General features: G+C 51.2%; 1 protein-coding gene across 2 annotated transcripts in view; it reads right to left on the reverse strand.

The window, feature by feature from the left end:
* LOC119388181 (high affinity cAMP-specific and IBMX-insensitive 3',5'-cyclic phosphodiesterase 8B) overlaps positions 1 to 11052 on the reverse strand; it is a 249064-nt gene extending 238012 nt beyond the window's left edge. For both annotated transcript variants that reach the window (XM_037655835.2, XM_037655833.2), the window contains exon 1: positions 9175 to 11052. In XM_037655835.2, coding sequence (XP_037511763.1) covers positions 9175 to 9504 — 330 coding nt within the window. In that variant the 5' untranslated portion in view covers positions 9505 to 11052. The remainder of the gene's footprint in view (positions 1 to 9174) is intronic.
* Between the last annotated feature and the right edge of the window lie 245 nt (positions 11053 to 11297).

Raw genomic sequence — 11297 nt, forward strand, 5'->3', positions numbered from 1 at the left:
TTACCGCTGGATTGAGCAATGCCATTCCATATCACGGACGCATACTCAAGTTGCGGAAGACATATTGCCGTGTACAATTTGTGTAGGGCCATGGGAGACCTGAATTCTCGAGATATTCTACAAACACATCCGAGAGAACGAAGGCCCCGCATAGCAGCACGCTTAACGTGAGAAGAAAAGTTTAACGCGCTGTCAACAACAACACCAAGATCACTGATTTCATAAACCTTGCATAACGGCACAGAATTGACAAAGTATTGAAATGACACGCTAGATGTTTTGCGATGTGATAGACATGAATTTTGTCTTTGCGGTATTTAGAGAAAGGTTATTGCCGTTGCACCATTCGGAAAAAGAACACAAATCTGACTGCAACAAGCGACAGTCGTTAACTGAATGAATTTCCTTAAATATCTTGATGTCATCGGCATACAAGAGGAAAGAAGAATTACGAATGGCAAAAGAAACATCATTAACGTAAATTAAAAATAGGAGTGGGCCTAATACCGACCCTTGAGGGACCCCACTAGTCACTTTATACAAAGAAGAGGTTTGGCCATTTACGGCAACATAACAAGATCTATTGAGCAGATAGCTGTGCAAGAGATTCACAATCGACAAGTCAACGTCAAAGTTCGCAAGTTTAACCATAATCAGTGTGTGGCTGACTACGTCAAAAGCCTTGCTCAGGTCACAGTAGATTACGTCAACCTGTCCTCTCTGAGAAATAGGTGTGGAGATCTGCGTCATGAAACTAGCAAGATTTGTGGTAGTTGAGCGGCCAGCAAGAAAAACCATGTTGATTTGGAATCAGTGAGTTTTTCACACTAAAAGACAATATTTTGTGAAGAGCCAGTTCGAAGATCTTTGATGTGGCACATAGTAGAGAAATCGGGCGATAATTAGAAACATCTGTCTTAGAGCCCGACTTAAATACTGGGAAAACACGAGCAGTTTTCCACATGCTAGGAAATGTGGAAGTGTCCAGGCAGTTATTAAATATCGTAGTCAGTACTGGGACAAATATAGTACCATATGCTTTTAGTATGGCGGAGGGGATGCCATCTGGGCCACATGATAAGGATGGTTTTAAGCGCTTAATGCATTCGCTGATAAGATTTTCATCCAGCGACAAAGCACTGGATGAGCTAACTGCCTTGGGCTGTTGTCTGATATCAGTGCTGGAGTCTGAGGCCTTATAAACGGATGAGAAATGTGTGGCAAAACAGTCAGCGACGGCATGCACTTCTACCCCATTTGAGTCTAGTAGTCTGAAGGACTCTCCGCTTTTGCTAGACCGTTACGCACATACTTCCAAAACTCAGCCGGCCTGTCAGAGGCGCTTTTTTCTAAGAATTGAATGTACGAACTATGATCCCGTTTATATAGGCGTTTAGAGAGAGTTCGAAAAAAGCTGAACTCTTCCTTCCACTCGCTGGATGGAGAACATTTAGATTTCCTGTGTGCGTGATCTTTATGCTTCAGTGCACTGATAAGTTCAGATGAGAACCAGTGGGGATATTTACGTTGTTTAGGTGTATACTGGGGAATAAAATTAAGCATGCTGCTCAGTACAAGCTCCGTAAACCGATCAACCTGGTCATCAACATTAGGTTTGTCAGTAACCTGTGACCACTCAACGGTGGACAAGTGATGATAGAGGCCCGTGTAATCACCTCGCTTGAACGCAAATCTTGGAGATTTGTTTACGTAACTGCTGTAGCTCGTTGTTTCGGCTGATGCAGATAATCTTACGTTAAGTGGTGGGTGGAATTTGTCCGGACGTACAAGAGAGATGTTGGAGCGGGAAACTTCAAGGGGTTGATCGTTTGACACACACAGGTCTAAGACGTTGCCACTGGAATTGACGACTGAATTATGTTGCACTAGGGAATTAAACGCCAGAAAGTCCAAGAGCAGGCTGCACTTTTTCTCTGAGAAATGATTGTAATGAGAAAAGGTAAGCGTGCTCCAGTCAATTCCAGGTGCATTGAAATCCCCAAGAACAATAATTCTGTGCCCACTATGAGAAGATATCACAAGTTCAATAGAAGACATGACATCGTGAAACGAGGCAGGGGAAATGCTGGGCGGTAAATAGAAACATCCAATCAACAATTTTTCACGGCGCTCAAGGTTGATTTCTAGCCAGATCGATTCTTCGATAGTTTCTAGGTCTTTCCGTCTAACGGATTTCAGTGAATTGTCAATGGCAATCAGCACGCCACCGCCTTTCTGTTTGGTTTCACTGAAATCTCGGTCACGGCGGAAGGTGGTGTAAGTCGGGGGAAAAAAGTCCGATGAGAGAATTTCAGTGCCGAGCCAGGTTTCAGAAATAGCGATAATAGGAAAACAAGACGAAAGAACATTAGAGAAAAACTCCAGTGTCTTGGTACGCAGACCCCGAGCATTTTGGTAGAATATGTCTACGTTACACGGCACTTTCGTTTCCAGTCACTTGCTCAGAGGGATGAAGCATGTCATCGCGCAGCTCCCCACGAAATGGCTTGAAGAGGCATCCGAGGGGCCACATCGAAGGGTCATTCAGGCGTTGTAGCGTTTCCTCGTCAACTTCGATATAGAATGAAGAATATGACTGGAATCTTGTTTGAAGTCGCCGGCAGGAAATGGGAGACATATCGAATGAAGCAATATGTTTTTTGATGTCAGCAGCAGTGGTGTCCGGGCTCAGCTTCGTAACAAAAATGGCCTTTGGCCGTTGTGGCCGTTGTGGCCGCTGAGCTACAGATATAGTGGATGTCTTCAATGCTCCAAACGAGGCGGGTTTCTTCTTTCTCACACCCTCAGTTACCGCTGCAGAAGAGGCTGTCGCAGGCATCACACTGACACGCTCGGACGTGTCTACGTCACATGGCGGCGAATTCGAAGATGAAAGAATTTTGGACAGAGGCTGTTCAGAGTACGCAGGTTGCTTGGAGGTCACAGATCGGCCAACGGTCACCTGCTCTGGAGGGATCACAGGCGCCTTCACTGACACGGCGGCCGTGCGGCGCGTCAGCTCCTCACGCAGGAAGCGGACCTCTGCACGAAGGGAGGCGACCACACGGGCTTGTTGTTCAACACCGCGGGAATGATCCTTGCGGAGGCGCTCGTTTTCTTCGCGTAGTTGGGATACCTCGTCGCTGAGGAACGAGATTCCCTCCAACGCGTCGAGGAGGAGGCGGCGCAGCCCGGCGAGCTCACCACCCGTAGGGGCACACGTGGAGAGGGAACCGGTTTGAGAGCAGCTGCAGGGCTCATCGCTGCACGCCGCCGAGGTGTCTTCGTTAGGCTTACCAGAAGAACTGCTCAGATCACATAAATTGCAGCAAAATGAGCGCGATCCAGACTTCAGAAGTTGCAGCTCTTCATCAGGCCAGGTTACACACTTCGCATGAACACGTTTAGAACAACTTTCACAGCGGAAAAACTGCTGCTTACCGAAAAACGGGCAGGAGCATAGCAAGCATGCATCCCGACTGGGAGCCATGGTGCGGGACTATTTTATAATAATAATAATAATAATAATAATAATAATAATAATAATAATAATAATAATAATAATAATAATAATAATAATAATAATAATAATAACAATAATGATGACGATGATGACGATGATGATGATGATACGTGAATTACAGCCAAAGAAGTGCCGCATTTATTTTTTTATTATTTATTCATTTATTTCATAAACTGTCCTAAACTAAAAACTCCTGCCAGTGCGTAAGCAACGCTATAGACCCACTATGCGCTAAATTTCGAAAGCTCACAAATCAGAATTTACATGTATAAAAACAACCTATCATACCGTATATGCTCATAGAATTGCATAAGAGGGTTAAGACTGCACTAAGTACTGCCCCTTATTCCTTGCATTCCGCTTGAAGAGGGGGGTCTCGACTCGTCGCTGTCGAAAACGTGCCCCGCTACGAGCGAGCTCCCGGCGGGAGGCACGCGGCCCGATCAGAGCTTGTAGAATACACACGGAGGCAGAAAAGCCGTACAGCGCCATTGCTAACAAGGCAACGAGAGCTCGAGAATGCTGTTTACGGAGTCGTCCAACCGTGCACTCAGGTCGTGACCAAATCGGCGCTCGCTATTCCGCTTTGCGAGGAATGTATTTGCCGCCAATCTGCGTGCTTGCTCTCCTTGCGAGCGTCCTACACCCAGAACGGTACTGTCGGGATTGTGAGGACTTAATGCGCGAGTTATGTTTCGCTCGCTAGCTCGTTCGTTCGTTGAGTCTTCAACAAAAATGTCATCGGGTCAAGTACATACAGCCATGCCCGACAAAAAAAAAAAAGTAATTGAGCTGCAGAGTTGGTACGGTGGTATACCGGCTACTTGCCAGTACTAATCAGTTACTTTATTTTCCTAGAACGAGCACGCTTTACGAACGCGACACACGTGTTTCAACTCGATCGATGCATTACCTGTAACTTCGATTTCGTGATTTACAAAGGGAATTGGATGAAGTGTGTGAGGCTGATGTCGTTCCTGGTTGTTGTGTGTGCACGTGTAAGTAAAGCCTTACATGGACGGCCGGCAGTTCCATTCCGGCCTGGCTCTGCCGCTTCTCAATTACAAATGGTAGATTCACTTTACAAGCACAACACATTCTACCGGCCTTCATTTCGTGTTGTTTCCCGAACGTCTCTATCTCATTCCCTATTTATGGCACTTATAACTATGCATGCAGCTTGGAGCAATAATAATAATAATAATAATAATAATAATAATAATAATAATAATAATAATAATAATAATAATAATAATAATAATAATAATAATAATAAATCTACCGCAGCTAAAGGGAAAAAAGGAGGAATAGGACGAAAAAAATTACACCATCTCCTGCTAAAGGGGACCATGAGGCGATGCGAAGCCGGAGCACTTGCACGATCGCGTTCCGTTGGCGTTCGCTGGGCATGCTACCGACCTCGCGTCGTGGAACGCGAAGAGGAACACTACGCGCGTCGTGTCTTCCCTCTAGCCTGGCCGTTAATTCTCACAGGGCGAGCGGGGAACGCGGTCGACAGGCGCGCGTGATGGGGGGCAGCGTAGGAGGGGAAAGAGAGGGGAAGGGGATGCGCATGCGCTGGCGCTCATCGCGGCGTTCCGCAGGAGAGAATTTCTGCATGTCGAGCCCGCATTTCAGAGGAGACAACCGAAGCAAGCGCTGGACAACGCGCGCAGCGCTCTACCCGCTTTATATTCACACTTGAAGGAGAGTAGACTAGAGGAGGAGAGGAGCACATGCGCCGCGAGAGCAGAAGCGAGAACGCAGAAGAAGCGCAAGCAGGTGCTGGTAGAGAAGTGGAGAGAGTAGCGTGCAGCCGTTGGAGAGAGGGAAGGAGGAGAGTTGCGCATGCGTAGTGTGAGTGCGGACGCCCAGGCCGACGCCACGGGACATACCCCCGAGCAAGAGATGCCTCGCATCTAATATACAAGTGCTAACATTTTAAAGGGATGACACGGCGTGTCAACGACGTAGCTTGCTGCTCTTCGTAGCGCAGTTCGCGTGGATTGGGACAAACCACCCAAGAAATGGAGTGTGTTCACTCACTCCAAGGCAGCCCCTCATTGCATGAACCCTACGAACAACCAGTCCTGGAAATGACAGAACTATTTCGCCACCTCGTCGATCGAAAAGAGAGATCGTGCTTATTTAGCGAATACAGCTTCGTAGTGGCGTCCTCAGTCACCTTGAGCTCAGAGTTCCGCCGCTGACCCTCAAGAACAACAAGAGTCGATGCTAGAGGTCCGCTTTCCCAAAGCTCGTTGGTGTGGTATGCTAGTTTTCGTGGTGACTGTGTGCAGCCTCCAACTGTATGCCAACGAAACATGGTTTCTCAGCAGAAGCGGCATCGCGGAGAGCGGACAGACAAGGACAAGAACTTGTCTCTGTGTACATTTCTTGTGTTAGTTGTGTATTGTCTGCGATAGTCTAACTATATATATCAAGGAATGTGAAATCCAACTAGGCCAACAATTAATACTTCTAGAATACATTTCTCGTCTGCTTGTACAAGCAACCTGTCCGCAAGCACGCTTGCTCGTTATACAAGTCCCCTTCATTCCCCGCAAGAAAGTCGACGCCAGGCGGCAGGGATAATGAGAGGTAGCTCTGAGGCTGACCGGGCCCATAAAGGGGTATTCAGATGGGGGAGAAATGCTCGGGGGATAAAGGCGGAGCCTAGTGACGTCAGCTCGCGAGGAGAAGTCTCCACAAATGCCCCCAACTCACACTGACGGGGCGAACGGAGGGGGAGAGCAATGTTACCAGACTACTCCTGTGGCTTGTACCGCCCGTTTCACCAGCTGCTGACGACGATGACCCCAGCTACAGATGACCAGGGGCGTAGCCAGAAATGTTTTTCGGGGGGGGGGGGGGGTTCAACCATACTTTATGCATGTTCGTGCGTGCGTTTGTATGTGTGCGTGTATATATACGCAAGCAAAACTGAAAAATTTCGGGGGGATTTCAACCCCCCCAACCGCCCCCCCCCTTGGCTACGCCCCTGCAGATGACCCCTACTGCAGACTGGACACCCACTGCCGCTCTTTGCAGGAGCAAGTGCAACAATGTGGCCAAACAAGAGCCCGAAATTCCGCCATATCCACCACCGCCGGGGGATCGTTTGTCCTGTCGGGGAAAAGGTCCCCGTCTCCTCCGAGGAGCCGCGGGGGGGGGGGGGGTCACGCCCACTCGCTAATCCGTGACGTCGCGGTCACGTGATCCGCAATCCCCTCGTCGCCCCCGAGCATTTCTCCCCCGTCTGAATACCCCTTAAAGGGGTATTCAGACGGAGGAGAAATGCTCGGGGGGTAAAGGCGGAGCCTAGTGACGTCAGCTCGCGAGGAGAAGTCTCCACAAATGCCCCCCACTCACACGGACGAGGCAAACGGAGGGGGAGACCAGTGTTACTAGACTACTCTGGTGGCTTGCACCACCCGTTTGACGAGCTGCTGACGACGAGCTGCAGACGACCATCCAGCTGCAGACTGGACACCCACTGCCGCTCTCTGCAGGAGCAAGTGCAACAATGTGGCCAAACAAGAGCCCGAAATTCCGCCACATCCCCCACCGCAGGGGGATCGTTTGTCCTTTCGGGGAAAACGTCCCCGTCTCATCCGAGGAGGCGCGGGGGGGTCACGCCCACTCGCTAATCCGTGACGTCGCGGTCACGTGATACGCAATCCCCCCGTCTCCCCCGAGCATTCCTCCCCCGTCTGAATACCCCTTAAGCGACGATACGTAACAAGCAGGAGCGTAGCCAAGGGAGAGGGTTGTGGGGGGGGGGGGTTAACCTACCCCCCCCGTAAAGCTTTCAATTTTGCTTGCGTATATATACAGGCACATATACAAACGCACGCACGAAAATTTATAAAGTATGGTTGAACCCCCCCCCTCCCCCGGGCCCCCTGAAAAAAAGTTTCTGGCTACATTCCCGGGAACAAGCCTCCTTGTACGGAACGCACTCGATTTTTGGTATCTGCAGCAATCCCTCTAAATAAGCTTCACGATGCTAAGTTAAGGTACGGTATAGATAATCACTATTCCACCAATGACCACGCCGTATATTTGAGCACGTCCGCCACTGTTACAGCCATCAGCAAATCCAGTGGGGTAGACTACCCTGCGCTCCTATTGGAGGACAAGCCTTCAAGGCTTATTTCAATTGGGTTTGCAGTGCGATGGCGGGGAGTACCCCGTCGTCTAACTAAATGCTGGCACAACATGTACCGTGCACACAGCGCGAAAGAATGGTCGCAGAGAAGTACGGGTTGGATGACTTCCATCGTCGACTTACTCTGTTTTTTCTTTCTTTCTTTTTTAGATACTGCCCTTCTCAAAGTGCAATCGTTCTATGCGCATGGTTCCAAAACAATAATTTTCGATCAAACTGTCTCTAAAGTTAAGTGAATAAAACTATACTATTGAAGTTAAATGCCTGTCCACGCAAATTTACACCGAAATTGACAAACCCTGTATATAGGCGGCGTCCGTGAAGCGACTCAGGGTGTCCGTGTTGTGTATTTTTGTGCGAATCGACGGGGAAGACAAGTGAGAATCTCGACCGCATACAAGCTTAATAGCATGCGAGAGCAATCTATCTAGAAAATGCCAAGTTTACCATCGCCCGGCGTAATATCGGCGGCAACGTCGAGCGGAAAGATTCTTCTCGCGTTTTTCGCGTTTAGTCGCGTCCCGCCTTTAGTGGCCTCACTTATAGCGGAGGAAAGTGTCGGATGAAATGGCAACTTGCGCATGCGTGAAGGGCCCTTCGTTTGCACCTTTCCTCGCTTTTCGGCCTTCCACACGGCGATAGGAATTCCGATGTGCTTCCACAGGTCACCAAACATTCGCAAATCAAGCACATATATAAGACGCTTGGAGTTCGGTGCAAACGCACTCTTTCTCACAATCACGCCGCTAAATCGGGAAGGGAACGCAAGCCGTAAAACGCGTGCAACGTGACTCGCTTCGCACATGTGCCCAACAGCACGTGTTGCCCGCATTTTACAAGCGCACAGTTTGTAAGGTCATAAGCACTTGTGCCTCCTTAAGCTACGGAAACGTCGCAATCTGGCTAAAGTAGCACCCAGAGAAAGTAATAAGCTTATGTGTCGATGCGAGATCGCCTTGAGATTATTACCAATACATCTTCGCTTAGGGAGCCATATAGAGCATCGAGCAGTTTGGGGGCGTCACCGTGCGCCTCAGAGGATGTATTGTCTTATGCTGCACCCATGTTAACATTCGTCAACATGGCTGGAGCCGACGTTTCGAAAAGCGGACTTGTCTTCTTCAAGGGTGCAACAAGTCCGCTTGTCGAAACGTCGGTTTCAGCGACACCAGGTGTTGACGAATTTTTCATCCCTTCAAGCTTCCACCTTCCCTCGAACTTCTGCCTCTACTTGATACCCATGTTAACATCTCATTTAATCCTGCCTAATGTATCTCACCAAACCACACGCTTCGATCGACCTCCTAGGTGGGTGCTGCCTCAGGAACCAAGCATTGCTACGATACGCAGGTGCTATCGCGGAAGACACGATGTCAAACCCTTAGTTAGCAGTGTCTGCGACGAGTTCCACTTGACGATATAAGTAGTGGGGAAGTGCATGAATGCAAGGCCTGACTAGTCAACGCATTCGCCGACTTACCCTTCCGTCGTCGGGCGCGCCGTCCAGCATTGCGAACAGCGGTACGTTCCGGTCGGTGACGACCTCCCAGTTGGTGGCGCGGCGGAAAAGGGGTCTGGCGCCCTCGAGACACTGGGGCCGCGAGTTGCGATGCTGCGGCTGAGACTCGGAGGCGCTCGGTGGAGCGCGGCACCGGTTGTTGGACGCCGAATTGTTGGCGGCCGCCGAGAGGTCCGAGGCAGACCTGGTCGGCGGCGGAGGCACTCCCGCCGTGGGTACGGGCGTCGCGGGGCCGCCGCGGCCCGCGCGGCCTCCGGCCCTGCGCTGGATTGCGCTCTGCGTGCATCCCATACTTGTGGCACACCTCACCAACGCTCATCCTCCCGGACACGGGACACTCCGGTGGCGGCGGCGATGTCGCACCGGGCGCCGCGCGGCGCCCGGCACGCACAATGGCACGGCACCGCTGCCGTACTGCTGCTCGGCTCTAGCAGCTCTGACGCACGAAAAGCAAGCACAAACTCCGTGAGACACAGGTCGAACACGCCGAGAAACGACGATCCGTGAGGTCCGGCGATCCGTGTGACCGTTCCTTGCGGCTCCCGATTCTTTTGACGCGGCGACTATGCGAAGAAAAGCTCCCCCCGCTTTGCTTCCCTGCTCGCTCCGATAACGGCTTCTTCAAGTGTCACGCAGATGAAGAAGGCGGCACAATTCGATAGGCGAATCGCTGCCGCAATCGCCGTTCCCACGGATTGCCGTGGCCTTCATGCGAAGGTGGCCTCCATCCACAAGTCGGGCGGCGGATTGGTCAAATCTCTGCCGAATGGCTGTGCTGTGAGCGAACTGATCTTGCACTGTTTCGAGCTTCAGTAGCGTATTATCGAAACGGTAAATAGAATGCGACGCGACGCAAGAATTCTGCAATTCCTTTCCGCTTCAAGGTCACCGTGCCGGCGTCTCGTTGCGACGGCTTAACATCAAGATCACACAGCGGTCACTGACGTAAGCTTATAGAAGTGGCACTTATTTGTACGCTGGTGCTAGCACAAACACATTCACTGGCACACGCACAAATTTCAGATCTTCGAGGTGGATGACAGCTGCAAGAAACCGTGGCTAGCCGGCCAGCGGTTCTGACGAGTGGGAGGTATTGGAAGCCACGACAACGAAGACCCTCAGCTGCCCTCTCAGGCTTAAGGGCAGGCCGCGAAGGCTATCTGTGGAGCTGTGACGTGCCAGTGAGTCTTCAGAAACCTTGCTTGAGGTAGTGAACGGAGCCATCGAAATCACTGAAGCGACGGCGCCTTGCACTGCGTAGATGCTATTTTGCGCCCCAGCACAAACTGTCTGCTCCAGCGTAACGGCGACTGGCAGTTACATCGCCGTATCCCCAGGTAAGCCCGAGCGAAGCTAATGCCGCTGCTAGGAGAGCTCCTTCGTTATCGGGGATACGACGGGCACTCACAAGTTGACCGAGGAATCAAGCAAAATAGAGACAATCCAGCAGCGCAGGCGGCAGCGGTGGACAGCCGGACGCCGCCGGCGCTCCGACACAGTCGTCGTTCGGCAGTCGTAAGGAGGTCGTGTTTTTGATTCTTGGCGCGCTCGCTACCGCAAGCCAGTTGCTTTGGGCTACGCGTACCGGAGCTGTACCCGCCACGCCAAGCTTACAAGAAGCAAGCGTTGGTAAACGCAAGGTCAACACGCATCGTCTGCTCCGGCAGCTGCCGCGTGCAGGCACATCGGTGTCTTGGGCTCGGACGCCCAGCAGGAACGAAGAGGGTGGTTCATGCTTGCACGGTTGTAGCTGCGGCAGCGACGATTCTGTCTCGGAGCCGTTGCACGGGGCGCTGACAAGTGTTGCTCCGTGGCCTTCCGCGAGGCGCGTTTGCGCCGCAGCGTCGGAAGCAGACGCTCGCAGCCGGCGCTCGCCAGCCGGCGGGAACCGCGCAACGCGACAAGCGTGATTATTCGCCCCCTAGCCGCGACGAGAGCAACTGCGCGGATCGAAAAACCTGAAGCGTGCGTCTACACCGTGCTGCCCCGCGCATTGTCGCGCACACAGGTGCAACAAAAGAAAGTGCAAACAATGGAGCAGTAGCTTCTAATTGTTTCACGCTGTCGTGTCTTTAACTCATATT

Source organism: Rhipicephalus sanguineus, chromosome 3, assembly GCF_013339695.2.
Source record: "Rhipicephalus sanguineus isolate Rsan-2018 chromosome 3, BIME_Rsan_1.4, whole genome shotgun sequence".
In the NCBI taxonomy this organism is placed as follows: Eukaryota; Metazoa; Arthropoda; class Arachnida; order Ixodida; family Ixodidae; genus Rhipicephalus; species Rhipicephalus sanguineus.